The 26,198-nt window shown below is 39.1% G+C and overlaps 1 protein-coding gene across 1 annotated transcript in view; it reads right to left on the reverse strand.

The window, feature by feature from the left end:
* Positions 1–26,198, reverse strand: part of Col4a1 (Collagen type IV alpha 1) — a 903,940-nt gene that overhangs the window by 772,502 nt on the left and 105,240 nt on the right. The window contains exon 6 of the mRNA XM_090402880.1: positions 8,399–8,461. Coding sequence (XP_090259006.1) covers positions 8,399–8,461 — 63 coding nt within the window. The remainder of the gene's footprint in view (positions 1–8,398; positions 8,462–26,198) is intronic.

The raw sequence follows: 26,198 nt of genomic DNA on the forward strand, positions 1-26,198 counted from the left end.
TGAAATCTCCCATAATAATCACCCTCCTTCCACTCATTTCTTCTATTTGCTTGTGCATACTGTCACCACCATCTTTTCCATCACCTGGTCTATAGCAGCACCCAATTGTATATTTAGTTCTGCTAGCCACAATCTCACACCAAATGGCCTCAAATGAGCTCTTTTCTCTATCCTGCAATTCAACTTCTATTCTCCTTGGCTGCAGCTCATCAGCTATCATCAACAATACTCCTCCCCCCATTTTATTCTACATGTCATTCCTGAACACACTATACCCATCACATTCAATCCCACTAGCTATATCATCTACAGTCAGCCATGATTCACTAATACCAATAACCTGTGCTCTGGAAGTGCCAACCATGGCCAAAAACTCTTCCTTCCTGTTCCTAATACTCCTAGCATTAGTGTACATGAATTTAAGACCCCCATTAGCCCCAACCCTACCTTGATGCCTTATATTAACTATCCCACTCTGATTTGTTGTCCTTATTTGCTCAGGCATATTATATTCATTCTTACATTTAACTGCCTCCCTAAGGACTGTATATCTACTCCCCCCCCCCCTTAATAAATCTAGTTTCCCTGAATTTGCACATCCACCACATTCTGCAACACTTTCTCAAGTCTTCTTACACCGTAACCATTCAAATGCAAGCCATCCATCTTATATAGATCCTTTCGCCCATTGAACTCACTCTACACATCCACAAATTCCATGCCACTCGTCATACACATAACCCACGCATAAAGTCATTCGCAATTATGGCCCTCCTTTTAAACATTTCACTGTCATACCGTGGCAAAAGACTAATCATTCTAACTCTCTCACTCTTTTCTTTTGCTACCTCAAACAATTCATTCAGGTCTTCTATCATTTCCATTTTGTCTTCTTTCAAATCATTCGTACCTGCCACAACAATCATTTCTTTCACCCTTTCCTTTTGCTCTCTAATAGGCTCAGTTACATCCTTTATGGTCGCACCAGGTTGGTACGACTTTGTCAAATCCTCTACTATCACACCTCGTACTAACGAGTCTCCATACAGCACTCTATCCTTCATTTTGTTCATGTTCACACTCATACGTCTATTTTTCCTGTCATACTTTTTATTATTGGCTGGTTCATTCAGTCGACTTTTGCTCATACGCTCTAGCTGCTGTTTTGCCCTTTCTATCGCACCATTCAACAACGCAATCTCACTCATTGCATCTATCTCATCTTTTTTATTCTCAGTAAAACCATTAATACTATCATTCACACTCTCACAATTCTCTGGTACAACCTCGCCGTTTCTTGTCATATCCCAGTGGGTCAAGCGCTACGAATGTGCTTTGAAGAGCTCCTGATTCAGATAAGTTTTACTAGGAATAATTAAGTATATAAGCGTAATTGTTTAAGTAAGAGCGGCTGTAAACGTTGTACGCTACCGATATTATTAGTGTGGGGTTTTTTTTCTTGCTTAAACTAAATACGAAAACGTTAATATTAGACCTAGTAACCTGCAGAGAGAAAAAAATGGCGGCTGCATTGTCATTCCATGATTTTAATTTGGATTTCAGTAGGTTCGTTAAGTGTGAGGTCTGTTATATGTATTCCTTCGATTACATAAATGATTTGTGGATGTTTAGTGCGGATGGAAGAAGGGTGTGTGCGAAATGTGACCTGAACGAGGAATTGATGAATGCGAATATGAAGTTGATAACAGAAAGTGCTAGTACCGATTGTGTCGTGAGTGCACGTTTGAAAGAGGATGGCGGGAAAGACAGGCGAAAAAATGTTAAAAAATCAGGAAAAAAGAAAAAGAGCGATTTGACAACCGTAACGGATGTTAAAAGGGACGAAAGTGAGGCGGAAAGAAACGAAATTGAGAGAACGAATGAAAGTAGAAATGGCGTGGTGCAGAAATCGCAAGTAAAAAAAATCGAAAGAATGAATGATTGCGAAAAAAGAATGACTGATGGCGAAAGTTGGACGCATGTTGGAACGAAAGTACTGAACCAAAGAAAGATGAATGACAGTAAAAGTGAGAAGAATGATAGCGAAAGTTGGACGCATGTTAGTCCGAAAGTACGGAAACAAAGAAAGATATGTGAGAGTGAAAGTGAGAAGAATGACAGTGAAAGTTGGACGTATGTTGGACCGAAAGTACGGAAACAAAGAAGGATGAATGAGAGGGAAAGTGAGAAGAGAGGGTCGAGAGTTAGAAAGTTAGAAAGATTTAATGATAGAGTGAATGTGTCGCGAGGTTCAGAAGGTGAATTGGATTGGATGAAGCAAGAAATGAAATGGATGCGGAATGAAATTAAGAGAATGCAGGTCAAAACTATTAAAATAAATCATGATGGCATGAAAGAGTTAACAAAAGATGAGCGAGTGGCATTGTATGGTGACTCCATTATTAAAGGTGTGCTAGAGGATAAAATGCACAAGGTATGTTTTCCAGGCGGTAAAATGAGTAGAGTGATTGAGGCATTGAATATGAGGCAGGAACGAGCAAAAGAGTTAATTGTATTAATTGGTACGAATGATTTGAGAGAGAACAAGGAGCATGTCAGAATGAATGTCAGGAGACTGCTTGGAAAGATAAAGGAGAATAGTGTGACAGGAAGGGTGGTCAGTGTGTTGCCTAGGTATGATTGTGGTGAAATGAGGCGGAGAGCAAGGATTATGAATGATATTCTGGCTGAAATGTGTGAGGAGATGGGAGTACAGTTTGTTAATGTGTGGAATGAGTTTGAGGGACGAAGTGAGCTGTATGGGAGCGATGGACTGCATTTGAGTGGTTATGGTGTGAGTCGCTTGGAGAGACTGCTGCTGGAAGGTAGAGAAGTGAATAGAGAGAATGAATCAGATCGAGAGGGGAGTGATGTGGAAGAGCAGGAGAGTAAGACAGGAGAGATTGAAGGAGTGGAAATGAATGTGGAAGTGAGTGGTATGAGTATAGATAATGAGAGAATGGGTGTGCAAGAGGAACAGGGAAACGGGGAGGCTCAGGGTGGACAGGGATACACAGCGTGAGAAAGGTGGATGCTCCAAGAGGAGGTGAGAGAATGTGTAGGCAGGAAAGTAATGGGATGATCAGGGATCAAAAGGAAACAGATGGAATTGCAAAGGGTTCTAAAATGAAGAAGCAGAAAGGGAAATGGCCCCAGTCCAGCATGGAGAGATCACATCAAGTGAGTGGTATCAGTGGAACTAGCTGTAGATCCAGAAATGAGTTGTTGTGTTTGTATACCAATGCTAGAAGTATAAGAAACAAGGCGGATGAAATGGTTGCACTAATTGCGTCTGTGCACCCAGAGATTGTCGGAATAAGTGAGACATGGTTAGATGAGGATGACATCCTGACAGGAATAGAGATGGAAAGGTATGATGTGTTTCGTGAGGATAGAAGGGGTAAAAAGGGAGGGGGAGTGCTATTGATGATAGAGAAAGAGTTATGTCCATACAAGGTAGAGATGCAAGGGGGAAATGGGGCCAGTGGTTTTGAGGCAGTATGGTGTGAGATAGAGGTGAATAGATTCAAATACTTGGTGGGATGTTGTTATAGACCTGGTAATGTGGATGGTGGTGATAGTGAAATGTATAGTCAAATAAGCCAAGCAAATAAGAAAAGGATGATCATTATGGGTGATTTTAATTATGGCAATATAGATTGGAATGAAGAGATAGCAACTGGAAGTAAAGAAAATGAGTTTCTTGAGTTTTTGAGGGATAACTACCTCAGACAGTATGTAACAGAGGGCACAAGAGGATTAAGGGTCTTGGATTTGGTCATCTCATCGGAGGATGTAATTATCAATGAGGTATCAAATCATCCACCAATTGGCGAAAGTGACCATGAGGTGATTACTTGGGTGGTTGCCAGCAGTGCAAGGACCCCTGTGAAAAAAGGGTATATGTGGAACTACAAGGGGGGTGATTATGAAGAGCTCAGGAGACAGCTTGCAGGTGTAGCATGGAATGAGGAGTTAGCTGGAAAAGAGATCAATGCAGCTTGGGGGATTTTCAAAAAATATTTAGTGGATGCAATGTCTAAATGTATACCACGGGTGAGAAGGTTAAATAAGTTAGGTGTGAGATGGATGAATAAAGAGATTAAGCATGCAATACAGAGAAAAAGGGCATTGTGGAGGCAGCATAAGAGAAGTGGAAGTAACCAATTTCATGAGTTCTACAAAGACCAGGCAAGGAGAGTGACTTGGTTGGTGAGAGTAGCTAAAGAGAGGTATGAACAGCAGTTAGCTAATGAAGCTAAAAAGAATCCTAGGGAGTTCTTTCGATATGTAGCCAGCAAAAGAAAGAATGATTATGGAAGGATGACATTGATTGGAGGAAATGGTATAAAGACAGCTGTTGCAGAATGTGTGGTGGAGATACTTAATGAGCAGTTCATAAAGATCTTTCAATCTTGTGAATGTGACTTCATGGAGAGATTAAGAGCAGTTGATGATGGGGAGGAGAGACTGACTGTAAGTGAGCAAGAGGTGTTTGGGGAGTTGAGTAAACTAGATGTAAATAAGGCTGTGGGACTTGATAATATATCACCGCGTATTCTGAAGGAATGTGCCAGAGAGTTGACACCTGCCTTGACATATTTTTTTAATACGAGTCTTGCACTTGGTCAAGTCCCTAAAGAGTGGAAGGAGGGCAAGATTGTGCCACTTCATAAAGGAGGTGATCGAACTCAAGCATCAAACTATAGGCCTATCTGTGTGTCAGGTGTTGTGGTTAAGTTGTTGGAGAAGCTTGTGAGAACTAGGATCCAGAGTTGGGTTGACAACAATGGTATAATCTTTGATGGACAGCATGGATTTGCTAAAGGGAGGTCGTGTTTTAGTAATCTACTTACTTATTACAATAAAGTGACTGCTTCCTTGGACAGAGGAGAAGGATACACAGTAATATACTTGGATTTCGCAAAAGCTTTTGATAGAGTGCCTCATGATAAGTTGACAGTCAAACTAGAGCAGATGGAGTTGGATATTAGATTAGTGCATTGGATTGGAGACTGGCTATCTGATAGGTATCAACAAGTTGTGTATGGGGGTGCAATATCCAGGAAAAGGAAAGTCACTAGTGGAGTGCCTCAGGGATCTGTTTTAGGGCCATTACTATTTAACTTGTATATTAATGATATTGGCGAAGATTTGGATGGAGATATTCAGTTGTTTGCAGATGATGCAAAGTTGGGACGAACCATAAAGAGTAGTGAAGATGTTGTGGCCTTGCAAGAAGACTTGAATAAATTGAGTGATTGGGCAAGCAAATGGGGATGTGAGTTCAATGTTGCAAAATGTAAGGTTTTAAAATTTGGAAAACAAAGATGGGATGCAGAATTTATGCTTGGTGAAAATATATTGTTGGAAGTAGAGGAAATAAGAGATCTGGGAGTGATAGTGGATAAGGATCTAAAATTTAGGGGTCACATCGCCAAAATTGTGAAGACAACACAAAGACTTCTGGGAATGATGAGGAGGACACTGACATGTAGAAGTAGGGAGATTCTTGTTCCATTGTATAAGGCTTTGATTAGGCCACACATGGACTATTGTGCCCAGATTTGGTCACCTGGTTTTCAGAAGGATGAAGAGATGTTGGAAAGGGTCCAAAGGCGACTGACTAAGGTAGTTTCTGACCTCTGGAATGTCGAGTATGAGGAAAGATTGAAAAGATGTAATTTGCAGAGACTAGTGGAGAGAAGGAAGAGGGGAGATATGATAGAGACCTACAAGTTGGTAAGGGGTTGCTATAGGATCAATGGTGGAGAAGTTCTACAGCGAATAGTGGGAGATCAGGGGAGAACCAGAGGTCATCCCTGGAAACTGTATAAAGAGGGTGTGAGTAGGGGAGTGAGAGGTGCAGAGTTGTGAATGATTGGAATGCCTTGCCTGAGAGTGTGGTGTCTGCAGGGAGTTTGAATGTGTTTAAGACCCGGTATGATGAGATGTGTGTGAGATAAAAGGACCTCCTAGATGAGTCTTTGACTCCATGAGGTCTTGTTTAATAATAATAATAATAATAATAATCCCTATTTTCTTCATTCTGAAGTTTGACAAAAATATCACATTCACGATCCGAAATACTCTTCAATTTCTCATTCTCCCTACATTTTCTACACACATTTACCCCTTTATTATCATCTAACCACACTCCGACCGCACTCCACAACGCGTACATTTCGCAGCTAGTACATTGAATCATCTCATTTATACTACCGTTCTTTGATAAAGATGGCGAACCATCATTACTGGTCGCCATTTTCCTTCGTAATGGAGCCATACTTACTTGCAACATATTCTATCAAATTATAAATTATATATTAGATATGATCAGATCTGGCACTCTCATATCCCTTGCATTAAATGCTATCTCAGTTAATTGTTTCTTATCAGCTACATAAATTCCATTCCCCCAATCGATGTCTCCATAGTTGAAATCTCTCATAATAATAATTACTCAATCTGTGCTCATCGTGACAATTTGCCACTGCATGTCATCTACATTCCTTGTATCCCCTGGATTAAAGCAAGGGATACAAGTACTCATCAAATCAAATATCATCACATCAAATATTTCTGGAATTAGTATACATAAAGTATAATAACCCCTTCAACCCACAACTTCTCTTTATACACTGTATTGCTTAGCCCATGATAGTTAAGAACCTCATACACTACATTTAACATCATGTGTTATATAAATCCTTCCTCATTCCATCAAACTCAGTTTACCCATATGCAAACTCCACACCATTCCTCCTGCGCAATCTGCACACCAATTCTATTCATGATCATAGCACTCCATCTCAGCTCACCTCTATCATACTATGACAACAGACTCACAACTTTCACTTTCTCACTTTTTTTTCATTCACTAGCAACTCTTTCATGTCTTCTTGCATACATCACTTTTCACCTGCTAAATCATTGGTACCAGCCAAAATAAACATCTCTTTCACCTTCACTCTCTGCATCTTTACAGCATCACTAACATCCTTAAGCTTAGCACAGGTGACAGATGACAATGTGGCATTCTCTGAAACAAATATAGATTATCAAAATCAAATCCCCACAAAACATTCTAAATTCAGGGGTCATAATCAAAAATGGCTGATGTGAGGGTCAGTAGTACACTAGTTGGATACCAAAAAAATGAGAAAAGGTGTACTCCAAAAAGTTGTGGTTCCTGCTGTACCATTCAACTCTATGGTTATAGTTTATGGCATGAACAGCATAAATCTATGGACTTCTTGTCTCTGTTCCAAGCATTAGTACCATGGTACACAATATATTTTGTTAGTCAGCAATGGGAATTCTGTTGCATACTGAAAAACATATGACCATCTGAGTATACATGCAATTGTAGCTGACCATGAGCAATTTGTCCTGTTGCACTCATTCCTAGTTGGAAATGGGGTATTCCAGATAAATAATACAATACAGTACCAGGACCCTGCTGTAAGGAAATGATTCAAGGAATACACAGGGGAACATCACCCATTATTATGGCCAGCAAATTCACTAGATGTGAACTCATTCTCAAAATGGTGAGCAGTATATAGCATTCATTGTAAAAGGAAAACAAAGTATACAAAAATTACAAAGTATACTGTCTAAGAGTTTAAAATAAGAAATTACTTTATTACAATCAGCCCTTGTGTTAAGACTATCTTCAGGAATATATATACAGTACATATAGACTCACAATATAACAATCAATTGCTCCCTGATTGCAATGCACAATAAACACTAAAAGAAGAAAAACATATTTCAATATAAGTTGATTACTGAAGTCACTAACATAAAATAAATTTGACAAATAAATATAAAGTTTTTCTGGTTATTTTATAGTTTTTTTTTTTTTAATATTCCTATTCAGAGAACAGGTTCAATGTAAAGCTAGTGAAAAGAATTCTTACAGTTCTATAAGCATGTTCATGCTACTGCTTCTGAAGACAACCTCAATATAGAAACTGAAATTGGGTGTAACTATTTAATTATTCACTTCAATAAATTTTATTTTTTTCATATGGTAGTTTAATCTGCAAATCTTTTTATCAACAGATCTTAATCTGATCACACGTGCTGTGAAATTCATAGATACTGTATCCCCTATCCATTCAGACTCTGTAGGATGAATGCAGACAATCACAAGTTCCACATCATTCAAACATCATTAAATATCTACTATAACCCAGCAAAAAGGATATCACCGAACATCTGATGGAATCCAACAGAAAGATGATCCAATAGATTACTTGGCATTATCATCAATAACAATACAATTACAATATATATTTATTTTAATATTAAAATATCCTCTGCCTTGGACATGTATATGCAATATTTGAATTAAATGGCTACAGAAACAGACATTTATAGAAATACATACATCGGTACCATTACAGCCATCTAATCCTGAGGGACCTCTAGCACCTGGAGGACCTGGTAAGCCCTAAAAAAAATAAATTAAATTAAATTAAAATTTTTTTTTTTAAAAATGGACACACATACACACACTGTTATTCCATCATATTTTGCTTGTAGTAAACATAGTAAACACAAATTTTATAATTATAGATATTATAAAGACAAAATTAATAAGGCTGTGGAGATGGATGACATATCACCACATATTTTAAAAGAATATGTAAAAGAGTTAGTGATGCCCTTGTCCTGGTTATTTAATGAGAGTCTTGCAGTGGGTAAGGTTCCTAAGGTGTGGAAAGAAAGCAAAATAATATTTCTCCACAAGCATAGTTTGAGAACAGAAGTTTCCAATTATAGACCAGTCTGTATATCTGCAGCTGTGATCAAAGTGTTGGAAAAATTGGTTAGAAATGGAATACAGGATTGGGTTGATGAATATAAGATTCTCTATGTTAGAAATGGAATACAGGATGGGGTTGATGAATATAAGATTCTCTATGATGGCCAGCAGGGTTTGTGAAGGGGGGGGGGGGTTGTTTTAGCAATCTGCTTATGTTTTATGATAAGGTGATGAATGTGTTGGTTAAGGAAGAATCATATAGAGTGACATTCTTGGACTTTGCAAAGGCATTTGATAAATTACCACAGATCCCCAGATAAGCTGGTGTACAAGCTGCAGAGGATAAGGAATAGATAGTATATTGGTTATATGGATTGGAGATTGGCTCTCTGAACAATACCAGCAAATTGTGCATGATGGAGCTGTGTCTCAGAAAGGGAAGGTAACCAGTGGTGTGTCTCAGGATCTGTTCTTGGGCCACTAGTGTTTAACTTGTTTGTTAATGATATTTCATGTGGATTGACCCCTACTCTACAACTCTCTGTCTCCACCACTCAATCCACCAACTACAATGAACCACAATTACACCAATGCCATCTACTGCCAACCACCACCACCACCACCACTAGTATTTTCACAGACAATCACAAACATCCATGCCCATTGTAGGATTCGAATCTGCAGCCTTTTGGCTGGAGAGCGGGTACGGTAACCACATGATCAACCAGGCCAGCATTATCAGTAGTGATGTTAATTCTCTACAGGAAGATTTGAATAGACTTTTAGCTTGAACAAAAGAGTGGGGTTAAAGTTTTAATGTTAACAAATGCAAGGTATTACACTTCAGTTACAGAGATATAAGGCCGCATATTGTATTGGTGGAGCTATACTTCAGGGAGTAGATGAGATTTGGGATCTTGGAGTGATGGTGGACAGTGGACTGAAGTTCTGAGGGCATATTGCATATGTTGCAAAGATTGCACATTGTATTGCTGCTATGATAAAAAGTACATTGGCATGTAGGGATAAGGAGGTGGTGATGGTGCATCTGTATAAGCATTGGTCAGACCACATATGGACTATTGTGTTCAGATTTGATCACCTAGTTTTCATTGTAATGTGAAAACACTAGAGAGGGTCCAAAGATGAATAACTAAAGCGATATCAGGACTCTGGAGTGTTGGTTACAAAGAGCTTTTGAGAGAATGTGGATTACAGAGGCTGGTGGATAAGAGATGTGATAGAGACCTTCGAGCTAGTTAAGGTATTCTATCAGATTAATATAGATGAAATTATAAAAAGATTGGATGCTAAGATGGGGAAGCATGAAAAGCCATACCTGGAAGCTGTATAGAGATGTGGTGAAGAAGGGAAAGAGGAGTAGATTTTTTTTACGTGGTTTGTAACATTAAACTAAAGCTCCACGGATTTGCCCACTCACGCACTTTATTGAGAGCCTCCTGAAAGGCCAACATTTGCTCTATTTCTCACAGTTCTTCCCAACTTTGTATTTTAAACAATAATGGTCCCTAAACTGATCCCTGTGTACTCCATTAGTTCACCTTACTCTTTTGGGATATCACTCCTCCATATAAAACCTGGTGATACCTATCTAACAATCAATCAGCTATCCAACTCACCAGTCCAGAGATTCCCAAAGTGTGGGTTGTGAGCTGATTTTGGGTGGATCTCTTTCTACTGCAGCTTTAAGAGTGCTGCTTCCTTTTACTACTTCGTACATAGGTGAAGTTGGATTTTCAGCAATGATAGGAATTAGAAACAAATTTCAAAATAAACTTCAATTATCAAACACCTTGCATCTGAAAATAACACATATCAATGTGGACGTGAAAGACGTCATTAGCAAAAATAGAAAGCAAGCCCTTTTTCACATACACTTCATTATGTATTAGATTAATAAATTTATATATTAAGTGTATTCAATAAAAAATGTAAAAGTAGTAAAGCGATATTTTTTATTCAAACCCCACCTCCCCCTTCCTTTTAAAATATTCATTACAAGCAAGGGTCAGGAAAAAGTACCATTTTCGAAAGTGGGTCTTGACCAATAAAAGTTTGGAAGTCCTGCACTAGTTCTTTGTCCTGAAGATACTTCAAGCACAAACTTTGTTTGCTTACACTTGGATAAAGGATTAAACTAAATTTATTATCTAACCAAGTGGAAAAAAAATTCCAACATCTTTCTCTAAATTCAGAGTAATTTAATAATAAGGTGAGACACCTTTTGGCAACTTGTATAGTTAATATGATTTCTCCATTGCTTCCACCTTAGTATCACCACATCTGGGTCTGGCTCCCACTGACGAGACCTCAATAAAGGTTGAAACCGGTCTGGGTAGTGGCCCTTCCTTTAATGCATAGCATTATACATGTCCACAAGGAGATGTGCTTTGCATTATGGGAGATACTAAGACAAGTAGTGATGAAAGCTTGGTCCAACCATGAGTTGCCTCAGTCCTGAAGATACTTCAGGAGCAAACTTTGTTTGCTTACACTTGGATAAAGGATTAAACTAAATTTATTACTGTTTCAACTAGCTACCAGCTTGTCATCTGGCAGTCATTAGTATTATTATTAATACCAAACCTCGATGGAATCAAATTACGCATTATGGGAGAAAAACAATATTGCACACAAAACTCACCAAATGGTGCTTTAAACTCATTGAATGTATCTACATTCACCACAATGTCAAGCAAAGCAATCCCCTGACCAACCACCTTCCATGCAAAGAACATACTCCTTATGCCCTTGCTCACATCCTCCTTATACGGTTTCCAAGTATGTTCCCTTTTTCTGCCCCTTCCCCCCATTCTATGAAAAATTTCTTCCACATTAACCTGGTAACAACCCTCTACCAACTTATATATTTCAATCATATCTCCTCGCTTCACGAGGCTTTGCAAATTGTTCCCTCAATCTGTCCTCATATTCCACAGGGATATGAGGAGAGATTGAGGTTACAACCTCAATCTGTCCTCTTAGACTGACTAAGTTACAACCTTAGTCAGTCTTCTTTGAAACCTTTCCAACATATCCTCATCACCATGAAAACCAGGGGACCAAATCTGTGCACAATAATCCATACAAGGCCTTATAAAATGGAACCAAAACTTCTTTATTTCTACAAGTTAAGGTCCTCCACATCGTTGCCATAATTTAATGTGATGTCTTTACAACTTGTGAAATATGACCTCTGAACTTCAGATCCATGTCCAATTCCAAGGTCTCTTATCTCTTCAACTTCCTCCAAAATTTCCCTGCCGAGTGTATACTTTACATCCTGTTGTAGCCTGCCAAACTTTAGAACCTTACACTTGGAAACATTGAATTGACAGTTCCATACTGTTGCCCACTCATACAATCTTTTCAAGTCCTCCCATAAGGAAACAAAACATCTGCTTGATTTGTCATCCCTCTTCCCAGTTTTGCATTATCTGCAAACAGCTGTTTGCAGATAATGAAAATCACCAGTTAAACCTGTCCCAATATCATTAATATACAAATTAATAAAGGTTCCAAAACTGACCCTTGCAGCAAAACACTAGTGCTCCCCCATACACAACTTGCTGATACATATCTGACAGCCACTCACTTATCCAACTCAATAGTCAATCATCCAATCCAATCTGCTTCAATTTAATGAGTAACTTTGTGTAGCAATCTATCAAAAGCCTTTGCAAAATCCAAGTATACCACTATATATACATCCCTCGTGTCCAATACATTCGTCACCTTGTTATAGTACATAAGCAAGTTGTAAAACATGACCTCTCTTTAACAAGCCCATGTTATCGACCCGCATTTCTATCCCATAGCTCACCAACCTCTCCTATACCTTATCTACAACTCCAGATATATAGAGTGGATTATAATTGTTGCCTTAGTCTTATTACCACTTTAATGAAGTGGAACAATTTTGCCTTCCTTTGGGACTTGTGCTGTTGCGAAACTCTTGATAAACAGGTAGGCTAAGCCTGATGCTAACTCCTTGGAATGTTCCCTTAAGACAAGTGGTGATATGTCAAAAAGTGCTATTGCCTTATTGACATCTAGTTAATTTAACTCCTCATATACCTCTTGCTAGCTCATCATTAAGTCTACTCTCATTTCATTCTCTATACTTGAGCTTCTGATTTCACACTGATGAAACATTCTGATGAACTTCTTACTGAACACACCTCAACTATATCCTCCACAGCAGTCACCAATCTCTACTTTCATCCATTAACAGCATCTTACTATAATCATTCTTCATTCTACTTGCTACATATCAAAAAAAAAAAAAAACTCATGAGGGTTTTTCTTGGCTGGATTTGCTAATTTCTGTTAATACTGGACTTTTGTTATCCTGATAAGCAGATTATGCTAAAGTATGACCTACCTCTAATAAACCCCATGCTGATCATCATAAAGAATACCGGTATTAACAACTCCTGAATCCTATTTCTCACCAACTTCTCTAACACCTGAACAATAATTATAAACACACAGATTGGCTTATAATTTGAAACCTCAGAGTTATCCCCCACCTTGTCAAGTGGAACAATTTTTCCCACCTTCTATTCCTTTGGGACTTGCCTTGTTTCAAGATACATGTGAAACAGGTATGCAAAAGGTGCCATTAATTCCCTAAAGCATTATTTCAAGACAAACATCGATATATTGTCAAATCCTACTGTCTTATTATCATTATGTTTACTTAATTCTTGATATATCTCCTGCTCAATCAGTATGTCCTCCACTATACCCTTAACACTATCAGTGTATTTCATCCTCAGATGAAATACAGTGATAAAATGCTCACTGAATACTTCAACTATATACTGGACTATTGTTCTCAGATTTGGTCCCCAGGATTTGAAGGGGATAAATTAACTGTGGAAAGGATACAAAGACGGATGACAAAGATGGTTTCAGGACTGTACAAGGATAGTTATGAGGATCAACTGAGGGAATGTGGAGTGCAGAGTTTGGTGGATAGAAGAAGGAGAGGTGATATGATTGAGACTTTTAAACTGTTGAGAGGTGGTTACAGGGTTGACACTGGGGAGTTCTTTCACTTGGTTGAACAGCGGGAAAGGAGTTATGACAAGAGGCCATCCCTGGAAGTTATGAAAGGAAACTGTGAGCAAGAGGGTGAGGAGTGGTTTCTTTGCATGGAAGGTGGTTGAACCATAGAATGCATTGCCTGATGGGGTGGTGAGAGCAAGAACGGTCAATGAGTTTAAGGAGTGGTATGATGGACTTTGTGTTTCTTAGGGGAGACCTCGCCTCGATGAGTCTTGACAGACTTTATGTTCTTAGGAAGGACCTCCCACGATGAGTCTTTTGACTCCATGGAGGCCTGAATAATAATAATAATAATAATAATAATAATAATATCCTTTGTATCAGATACCAATTTTCCAGTATCATCAACGAGCATTAATTCTCTCATGGTCATTTTTTATTCTGCTCATCACATATAGAAAGTACTTGCTAGGATTTTCTTGGCTTGAATTATCTAATTTCTGCTTATACTGCACCTTTTCTGTTTTCAACAAATGAGTCACTTTCCTGGCATGCTCTTTGTACTCTTCATTCAACTGATTATTAACTATATTCGTCTTGTGTTGCCTCTACAGTACCTTCAGATTTCACACTTAATCTCTTATTTATCCATTTATTCCTATCTTATTTAGTATTTTTACCCTGTGTGTAGAGGCTTAAGTGCTGTGAGAACATCATGTTAGAGGCTTAATGGATTTTTTACAACACTCAGAAAGGATTAATACAGAATTTAACACTTCCTACATTTCATCTCGGTCACTGAGACATCTTCAGGGATTACAAAAAACTAATGTTACATAAACACAAATAACAAACAATACTAAGCCCAATCACATGGGTGGCACTAAAGTCCTAACTAGCTGGAGCACCCTCTAAGGGTGGTTGTAGGTGGCCTGGAATGTAGGGTGGGACCTCTGGTGATAAGGGTTTCCCAATCTTTTTTTCCCAAATATAACTGCGCCAGCTTTGCACTACTGTGAGACCAAATCACTGCTATACTCGTGCCACCCTCTCCGTGACGAATGCCACCATTGGCTCCTTAGAATCAGAGCTCTCTGCTGTACTTAACCCTGAACTTTGGTCTATTACCTCTGGAATCTTAGAAGCTTCTGCACAGAAAGAATTTCAAAAAATAAAAAATAAACATATCAAGAAATATAACAACCTGGTGAAAGCCAAACCGCAACTGCAAATTCAACCGCTCCAGACAGTAGTTAACCTATCTTCCAAAAGGCTCAACGACGATGTCGTCAGTACCTTAAGCCTCGGCCACAATTTCATGGTTGGTCCGAAAGAAGTGCCGGTGCTTGATGTATCGAATGCGGATCTGTCGCTTAGCACCGGAGATAGCAAATAACATCAGGCTTGACGTCGCCAACATCCTCGCCCAGTCTTCGCCTCCAAAAAGTAATTTATCATCTGTCCAACACACTGTTCTCGTGAAATTACTGAAAGAGAAAAGTATCGTCATCACCAGAGCGGATAAGGGTAATACCACAGTCATACTTAATGAAACGGAATACAATCAAAAAATGGAAATTATCCTCCGAGATCGCTTGACCTACACCCTGCTAGAACACGACCCCACAAAAACACAAGTTAAAAAATTAAGTTTTTTAACTTGTGTTAAAAAACTTAATTTACATCTCCTTAATGCACATCTTACATCAACTTAATGCACATCTCCTTGGCATTTTCTCAATACCTCTTTCTATGCTATAGCTTCTAGTTGTCACCTAAGCTTTTCATAATCACCAGTCTTGTAGTTACACATATATACATTCTACACAGAAGTTCTCATATGATTAGCAACTAGCCAGGTGATCACTTCATGGTCACTCTCACCAACAAAGGAAAGATTAGACACTCCATTCACAATTAAATCCTCTAATGATATAACCAGATCTAAGGCATAAGGTGGTTGTTACTAATGAATATAATAAATTTAGTTTAATCCTTTATCCAAGTGTAAGCAAACAAAGTATGTGCCTGAAGTATCTTCAGGACTAAGGCAACTCGTGATAAAGGTGGACCAAGCTCTCATCACTCCTTGTCTTAGTATCTCCCATAATGCAAAGCACATCTCCTTGCAGACATGTATAATGCTATGCATTAGGGGAAGGGCCACTACCCAGACCGTTTTCGACCTTTACTGAGGTCATTATGGGAGATACCAAGACAAGTAGTGATGAAAGCTTGGTCCAACCATGAGTTGCCTCAGTCCTGAAGATACTTCAGGTGCAAACTTTGTTTGCTTACACTTGGATAAAGGGTTAAACTAAATTTATTATAGTCTAACCAAGTGAAAAAAAATTCCAACATCTGTTCCTAATGAACTCGAGACATTTACTTTCGTTATTCCCTGATCTCTTCATCTATATTATTATTATTTTATTATTATTATTTCCCAAGACCTCATGGAGTCAAAGGCTCATCTGGGAGGTCCTTTTATCACATACACATCTCATCATACCGTGTCTTAAACACACTCAAACTCCTTGCAGACACCACACTCTCAGGCAAGGCATTCCAATCATTCACAACTCAGCATGAAAAAAACTTGCCTCTCACTCCCCTACTCACACCCTCTTTATACAGTTTCCAGGGATGACCTCTGGTTCTCCCCTGATCTCCCACTATTCTCTGTAGAACTTCTCCACCATTGATTTTATAACAACCCCTTACCAACTTGTACGTCTCTATCATATCTCTCCTCTTCCTTCTCTCCACCAGACTCTGAAAATTACAGCTTCTCAATCTTTCCTCATACTCAACATTCCAGAGGTCAGAAACTACCTTAGTCAGACACCTTTGGACCCTTTCCAACATCTCTTCTTCCTTCTGAAAACCCGGTGACCAAATCCGGACACAATAGTCCATGTGTGGTCTAATCAAAGCCTTATACAATGGAACAAGAATATCCCTACTTCTACACGTCAGTGTCCTCAGCATCATTCCCAGAAGCCTTTGTGTTGTGTTCACAATTTTGGCGATGTGTTCTCTAAATTTTAGATCCTTATCCACTATCACCCCCACATCTCATATTTCCTCTACCTCCAACAATATATTCTCACCAAGCATAAATTCTGCATCCCATCTTTGTTTTCCAAATTTTAAAACCTTACATTTTGCAACATTCAACTCACATCCCCATTCCCGTGCCCAACCCACTCAATTTATTCGAGCCTTCTTGTAAGGCCACTACATCTTCACTACTCTTCATGGTTCGTCCCAACTTTGCATCATCTGCAAACAACTGAATATCTCCATCCAAATCTTCACCTATATCATTAATATAGAAGTTAAACAGCAATGGACCTAAAACAGACCCCTGAGGCACTCCACTAGTGACTTTCCTTTTCCTGAATATTGCTCCCAAATACACAACTTGTTGATACCTATCAGATAGCCAGTCTCCAATCTAATGCACCAATCTAATATTCAACCCCATCTGCTCTAGTCTGACTGTCAACCTATCATGAATTACTCTATCAAAAGCCTTTGCAAAATCCAAGTATATTACTCTGTATCCTTTTCCTCTGTCCATGGAAGCAGTCACTTTATTGTAATAAGTAAGTAGATTACTAAAACATGACCTCCCTTAAGAAATCCATGCTGTCCATCAAAGATAATACCATTGTTATCAATCCAACAGTGGATTCAAGTTCTCACAAGCTTCTCCAACAACTTAACCACAATACCTGACACACAGTTAGGCCTATAGTTTGATGTTCGAGTTCGATCACCTCCTTTATGAAGTGGCACAATCTTGCCCTCCTTCCACTCTTTAGGAACTTGACCGAGTGCAAGTCTCGTATTAAAAAAACATGTCAAGGCAGGTGTCAACTCTCTGGCACATTCCTTCAGAATACATGGTGATATATTATCATGTCCCACAGCCTTCTTAACATCTAGTTTACTCAACTCTCCATAAACCTCTTGCTCACTTACAGTCAGTCTCTCCTCCCCATCATCAACTGCTCTCTCAATCTCTCTATGAAGTCACATTCACAAGATTGAAAGATTTTTATGAACTGCTCATTAAGTATCTCCACCACACATTCTGCATCAGCTGTCTTTATACCATTTTCTCCTATTGATGTCATCCTTCCATAATCATTCTTTCTTTTGCTGGCTACATATCGAAAGAACTCCTTAGGATTCCTTTTGGCTACATCAGATAACTGCTGTTCATACCTCTCTTTAGCTACCCCTCACCAACCAAGTCGCCCACCCCTGCCTGGTCTTTGTAGACCTCATGGAATTGGTTATTTCCACTTCTCATATGCTAACTCCACAATGCCCTCTTTCTCTGTATTGCATGCTTAATCTCTTTATTCATCCATCTCACACCTACCTTATTTAACCTTCTCACCCTTGGAAAACACTTAGACATTGCATCTACTAGATATTTTTTGAAAATCCACTAAGCTGCATCAATCTCTTTTCCAGCTTACTCCTCATTCCATGCTACACCCGCAAGCTGTCTCCTGATCTCTTCATAATTACCCCACTGTAGTTCCACATATACCCTTTTCTCACAGAGATCCTTGTACTGCTGGCAACCACCCAGGTAATCACCTCATGATCACTCTCACCAATTGGTGGATGATTTGACACCCCATTTATAATTATATCCTCTGATGAAATGACTAAATCCAAGACCCTCAATCCTCGCTTTCCCTCTGTTACATACTGTCTGAGGTAGTTATCCCTCAAAAACTCAAGAAACTCATTTTCTTTACTTCCAATTGCCATCTCATCATTCCAATCTATATTGCCATAATTAAGATCACCCATAATGATCACCCTTTTCTTATTTGCTTGTCTAATTTGATTATACATTTCATTATCACCACCATCCACATTACCTGGTCTATAACAACATCCAACCAAGTATTTCATTCCATTCACCTCTATCTCACACCATACTGCCTCAAAACCACTGACACTATTTCCCTCTTGCATCTCTACTTTGTATGGACCTAACTCTTTCTGTATCATGAATAGCACTTCCCCTCCCTTTTTACCCTTCTATCCTCACGAAATACATCATACCCTTCCATCTCTATTCCTGTCAACATGTCATCCTCTTCCAACCATGTCTCACTTATTCCGACAATCTTTGGGTGAACAGACGCAATTGATGCAACCATTTCATCTGCCTTGTTTCTTATACTTCTAGCATTTGTATACAAACACAACAGCTCATTTCTGGATCTGCAGCTAGTTCCACTGTTACCACTCACTCGATGTGATCTCTCCATGCTCGACTGTGGCCATTTCCCTTTCTTTTTAAAACTTTTTCAATTCCAACTGTTTCCTCTCGATCCCAGGTCATCCCATTTCTTTCCATTCTACACATGCTCTCACCTCCTCTCAGAGCATTCACCTATCTCATGCTTTGTACCCCTGTCCAACCTGAGCCTCTCCGTTTCCCTGCTCCTCTTGCACACCCATCTCTCATTTTCTATACTCATACCACTCACTTCCCCATTCATAACCACCTCTTCAATCTCTCCTGCTCTTCCACATCACTTCCAACTTGATCTGATTCATTCTATCTCACTCTACTCACTTCTCTACCTTCCAGCAGCAGTTTCTCCAAGCAACTCAAAAATGCAGTCCATCGCTCCCATACAGTTCACTTCTTCCTTCAAACGCATTCCACACATTTACAAACTGTACCCCCGTCTCCTCACACATTTCAGCAAGCATATCATTCATAATTCTTGCTCTCCACCTCATCTCACCACAGTCATACCTAGACAACAAACTGACTACCCTTCCTGTCACACTATTCTCTTTTATCCTTCTAAGCAGCCTCCTGATATCCATCCCGACTTGCTCTTTGTCCTCTGTCAAATCATTTGTGCCGATTAAATCCATCAACTCCTTTGCTCGCTCCCTCCTCATAACCAATGCCTCAATCACTCTACTCATTTTACTGCCTGGAAAACATACCTTTTGCATCCTATCATCCAGCACATCTTTAATAATGGATCTCATGTTGGAGGCTTACTGGATATTTTACAACACTCAAAAAGGATTAAAACAGAATTTAATACTTCCTATATTTCGTCGTAGTCACTAAAACATCTATGGGGATTACAAAAATAACTAATGTAACATGAACACAAATATCATACAATACTAAGCCCAACCATGTGGGTGACACTAAAGTCCTATCTAGGTGCTAAGGTGCGACCTCTGGTGATGAGCGTTTCCCAAATCTTCGGAAGCTTAATGCAACCGTATTTATTAAGATTTGGTTGGTTTCTGAGATCTGCTGATGCTGCTTCTAAGAAAAAGTCTCTCTTTCTTGAATTTGCTGCGGTGGAGCATGGTGATTTTCTTCCATGATATCCTGTGGGTGGTGTCCAAAACATCGTCAGCCAAGCCTGAATGACCATAGTTGTGTTTACAGATATAAGACTTGAGTTCCTCCAGATGGATGGAAGCTGATCTGCCAGTCTGTCCAAAGTATGCCATCTTACAGGAACAGGGAACTTTGTAAACTCCAGGCAGAGAGAGAGAGAGAGAGAGGAAGGAGCTGATCTTTCGTAGAACGGATAAGTGTAGCAAGTTTGCGGGTGGGGCTTATATGCTGTGTATAGGTTGTACTTTTTTAGAATCTTGGCTATTTTTTCGGATGTGCCACAGATGTAGGGTATGGTGATGGCATTTTTAAAATCTTGTTGATGAGAAGGATAGGGAATGGGGGAGGAACTGATTATTTTTTTTGATGCTGTGATCGCTGTAGCCATTGGAGAGGAAAGTGCTGTGTATGTGGTTAAGCTCAGTAGTGAGGGCGGTTCCACTGGAACAAAGATTGTGGGCTCTCTTGGTAAGAGTTTCATTAATGCCATATTGTTGAGAGGGATGGTGGTGGGAGAGTTTGTGAATGTATCTGCCTGTGTGTGGGGGGGGGGTTTTCTGTATACAGTGAAGGCAAGTGTATCATTAGGCAGACGCGTGACTAAGGTGTCTAGGAAGGGTAAACAATTGTTCTTTTCCTTTTCCATAGTAAACTGGATTCTTGGATGTAGGCTATTGAGATGACTGAGGAAGGAATCTAACGTGTCTGGGCCATGAGGCCAAATAGACAACACATCATCTACATATCTTACCCAGATAGAAGGTTTGAGTGGGGCTGAGTCTATGGCTCATTTTTCGAAATCTTCCATATAGAAATTGGCAAGGGGGGGGGGGAACCCATGGAGGTTCCCTCTATCTGCTTGTAGATTTTGTTCTTCCAAGAAAAATACCCAGACTTAATGGCAAAGGACAAGAGATCTAAGATGTCAGACAGAAAAACGTTTTCTAAGAGAGATAAGGTGTCAGTTAAGGGAATATTGGTAAACAAAGAGGAGATATCAAAGCTTACCAATCTGTCTGCATTATTCAAGGTTAAATTTTTTATGAGGGCTTTAAAGTGGGTTGAGTTTTTTATATAGGAAGTGGACCTTCCAGTGAGGGGGGGGGGTTAGAGAGTTGGCCAGCTGTTTAGACAGTCTGTAGCAAGGTGCATTGGTGGCATCTACTATAGGCCTGAGTGGGGAATTGGGTTTGTGGATTTTTGGTAAACCGTATATTCGGGGGGGATGGGAGCAGAAAGGTTCAAGTTTTTTCGTGATGTCAGGGGGCCAGGAAGATATTTTTTAAGTAAGATTTTTAATTTCTCAACTTGTGTTTTTGTGGGGTCGTGTTCTAGCGGGATGTAGGTAGCGCGATCGCGGAGGATAATATTCATTTTATGATTGTATTCACTGGTATTAAGAACGACTGTGGCATTATCCTTATCAGCTCTGGTGATGATGATACTTTTTTCTTTCCGTAATTTCAGGAGAGCCATGCGTTGGGCATATGATAAATTATTTATTGGAGGCGAAGAATGAGCGAGGATATTGGCTACGTCAAGTCTGATGTTGTTGGCTATCTCCGACAGTAAGCGACCGATCCCACGTTCGATGTTAACCATTACATAAAGCATTGCCGCTTCCTTCGGAGCGATGTCAAAATTACAGCCGAGGCAAAGGGCACTGACGGCATCGTCGTTGAGCCTTTTGGAAGAGAGGTTTACTACTGTCTGGAGTGGTTGAATTTGTGGTTGTGGTTTGTCTTTAACCAGGTTGTTATATTTCTTGACGTGTTTATTTTTTATTTTTTGAAATTCTTTCTGTGCGGATGTTTCCGAAATGCCAGAGAGAATCGACCAAAGTTCAGGGTAATGTAACATGAACACAAATATCATACAATACTAAGCCCAACCACGTGGGTGACACTAAAGTCCTATCTAGGTGGATTTGTGTTCATGTTACATTAGTTATTACTGTAATCCCGTAGATGTCCTAGTGACTAGGACGAAATATAGGAAGTATTAAATTCTGTTTTATTCCTTTTTGAGTGTTGTAAAAAATCCAATAAGCCTCCAACATGATGTCCTCACAGCACTTAAGCCTCTACACACAAATTTAATAATGGAGTTGCCAAATAACGCCACTCGCTGATCTTTCGTTAACTCTTTCGTGCCATCGTGATTAGTTTTAATAGTTTCTTTTTAGTTTTAGTTTTTTTCTTTTCTAGTTTCTTCCGAATTTTCTTAATTTCATTCCACATCCATTTCATCTCTTTCCTCGTCCAATCAACTTCCTCCTCTCGCGTCACATTCTCTCCATCATTCATTCGTTCTAATTTTCTAACTCTCGACACCCACTTCTCACTTTCACTTGCATTTATCCTTCTGTGCATCCATATTTTTGGTCCAACATGCGTCTAACTTTCGCTATCATTCATGCTTTCGATTTTTTCCACTTTCGATTCCTGCATCATGCCATTTCCAGTTTCATTCATTCTCTCAATTTTGTTTCCTTCCGCCACTCTCGCCTCACTTTTGTCCTTTTTAACATTCGTTACGGTTTTTAAATCACTTGTTTTCTTTTTTTCTGATTTTTAAATATTCTTTCGCCACACCATCCTTCTCTTTCAAACGTGCACTCATTTTTCCCCGACATTCCCGCTACTAACACTTTCTGTCATCAATTTCATATTAGCATTCATCAATTCCTTGTTCAGATCACACTTCGCACACACGCCATCCTTCCATCTGCCCTAAACATCTACAAATCATTTATGTAATCGAAAGAATACATAAAACACACCTCACACTTAACGAAACGACTGAAGTCTAAATTAAATTCATGGAATGACAAAGCCGCCGCCATGTTATTTCCTCTGCCAGTTACAACTCTAAGGTCTAATAATAACGAATTCGTAATTAAGTTTAGACAAATGAAAATCCCCACACTAATAGTACTGGTAGCACACAGCTTTTAGAGCAGCTGTTACTCAAATAAATATTCATATATACTTAATTATTCCAAGAATGCTTATCTCAATCTGGAGCTCTTCCTGCGCACTTCTGCCATGCTTGACTCACGAGCACCCTCTTTCTAGTTGTCTCTCAAAAACTCAAGAAATTCATTTTCCTTGTTCCCAAATGATATCTCTTCATTCCACTCTTTACTGGCATAATTAAAATCACCCACAATAATTACCCTTCCTTTGTTCACTAATCCAAGTTGTTTATACATTTCTTCATCATCACAATACACATTCCCAGGCCTATAGCAAAACATCCAAATAAATATGTCATCCTCTCAACCTCTGCTTTACACCACACTGCCTCATAACTATTGCCACTATTTCGCCATTCCATGTCTACCGTATGTGGACCAAATTCCCCTGCTATCATTAGCAGCACTCCCCCTCCGTTCTTGCCCTTTCTATACTTGCAAAAAATACTGTATCCTTCCATTTTGATAATAAATGCACCTTTGCAATATGTCCCCTGAAATTCAGGGGACATATTGCAAAGGTGGTGAAGGTAACACAGAGGATTGCTGCAATAATGAAAAGGATGCTGACCTGCAGAGATAAAAGAGTTATCATTCCATTGTATAAGACCCTGATCAGACCCCACTTAGATTATTGTTCTCAGATTTGATCCCCAGGATTTGAAGGGGATAAATTAACTGTGAAAAGGGTACAAAGGCAGATAACAAAGATGGCTTCAGGACTGTACAATGTTAGTTATGAGGATCGGCTGAGGGAATGTGGACTGCAGAGTTTGGTGGTTAGAAGAAGGAGGGGTGATATGATTGAGACTTTTAAACTGTTGAGAGGTGGTTATAGGGTTGACACTGGAGAGTTCTTTCACTTGGTTGAACAGCGGGAAGGAGTAATGACAAGGGGCCATTCCTGGAAGTTACGAAAGGAAACTGTGAGCAAGAGGGTGAGGAGTGGTTCTGTGCATTAAGGATGGTTGAACAGTAGAATGCATTGCCTGATAGAGTGGTTTGAGTGAGAACGGTCAATAAGTTTAAGGAGTGGTATGATAGACTTGGTGTTTCCTAGGAGGGACCTCTCACGATGAGTCTTGATAGACTTTGTGTTTCCTAAGAGGGACCTCTCACGATGAGTCTTGATAGACTTTGTGTTTCCTAAGAGGGACCTCTCACGATGAGTCTTGATAGACTTTGTGTTTCCTAGGAGGGACCTTTCACTATGAGTCTTGATAGACTGTGTTTCCTAGGAAGGACTTCCGACGATGAATCTTTTGACTCCTTGGAGGCCAAAATAATAATAACAATAATAATCATTTCTAATCATAACTGGAATAGAAACATCCTCATTCAACCATGTTTCACTTATTTTAATGATTTTGTAGCAAAGAAACTTAATCAGTGAAACCGTTTAATACCTCTTATTTCTGATACTTCTGGCATTTGTAACAAACATAGTTCATTTTTAGGTCTATAGCCAGCCCTATTCAAGCTATGTGTTGGTTGTGATTTCCCACCACACCTGCCTTTATCACCAATTACTACATATATATGCTCCATCTCAACTTCCCCACTCACATTGCAATATACTCCATCTTCATAAACACATTCACTGCCACTTTCAACATCCACTCTCCCTATGGCAAGGCTCCATGTCCATCCGAGCTTCCCCCATTTCCCTGTTCCTCTTGCATTCCCATTCTCTCTACATATCTCGCATTGCTACTGTTTCCACTGCCAAGCATTTCTGTCTCTTCAGTGCAACTCTCCTGATTTTTCCCTTCATCTCTTTCTTCTGATCTCTTGTACACACTCTGTTTCCGTCCAGCAACACTTTCTTCAGTTACACTCACTCCAAAGCCATTTAAATGCGACCCATCACACCTGTATAATTTCATTCTTACCTCAAACACATGCCATATATCCACAAACTGTACTCCTTTCTCCTCACACAGCTCTGCTACCATACCATTAATTTTAATTGATTATTTTTATTAAACTCTTTATTTACCTCATAATGGGGTCATAATACCAAAAACGTCTCACAGAAATATTTACAAATATCACAAAAAGTAATATTTGAAGAGGTATAAATGGGGATAAGCAGTTGTTTGAAATAATGCAAAGATGGAAAATACTATGATTAAAGCAGGTGGTGATTTTACAAGAACTTTGAATAGACTATCTGAAATAGGCAACCAAGTAAAATTATCAGTTTAATGCTGTGTTGTACAGTGGTACCTTGGTTTGCGAGCATAATTCGTTCCGGAAACGTGCTTGTAATCCAAAGCACTTGTATATCAAAGTGAATTTCCCCATAAGAAATAATGGAAACTCAGATGATTCATTCCAAAACTCAAAAATATTCATATAAAAATTATTAATACAAAATATATATACCTTTTTATATTTTTATTATTTAAATGTAATATACATAAAGTAATTGAATTTATTAATTACTGTACATAACAATTACGTACATTAATATGTACATATTAATTGTATTGGGTAGGACGACTTTCATTGTCACTAACGGAATCACTGCTATCTGTTGACTCTTTTTCTTTCATGTAAATATGAACTATGGATGCCACTTCTCCAATTAAAGTTATCAAACCATCCCCTGCTCGCCTTGAAGCTTTCTTCGTTTTCTGTAGATGTACCTGGCAGTTTACTTATGAGGTCGGTGTTCAAGGCCTTTGCCTTCTCACAGATCAAGTTCTCAGTCACAGTATCACCTGCTAGTTGCTTCTCATTTATCCACACCAAAAGCAACTTTTCTACATCTTCCAGAATATGTGGCCATTGCTTTGATACTCTTGTAACTCCTTTTGCTACATCTAGCCCCTTATTTCTTCTTTCTTCTTTAATACTGTGCAAATCATTGATGTAGACTTCTTATAAAATCTTGCGATGACGGCCACTTGCATACCTTGTTCATGCTTCCCGATGATTTCCTTCTTAACTTCCACCGTAATCATCTCTTTCTTCTTACCGCCTTCCTT

Source organism: Typopeltis vanoorti, chromosome 13 (assembly GCF_054136105.1).
Source record: "Typopeltis vanoorti isolate ZY-2024b chromosome 13, IOZ_Tvanoo_1.0, whole genome shotgun sequence".
Taxonomy (NCBI): domain Eukaryota; kingdom Metazoa; phylum Arthropoda; class Arachnida; order Uropygi; family Thelyphonidae; genus Typopeltis; species Typopeltis vanoorti.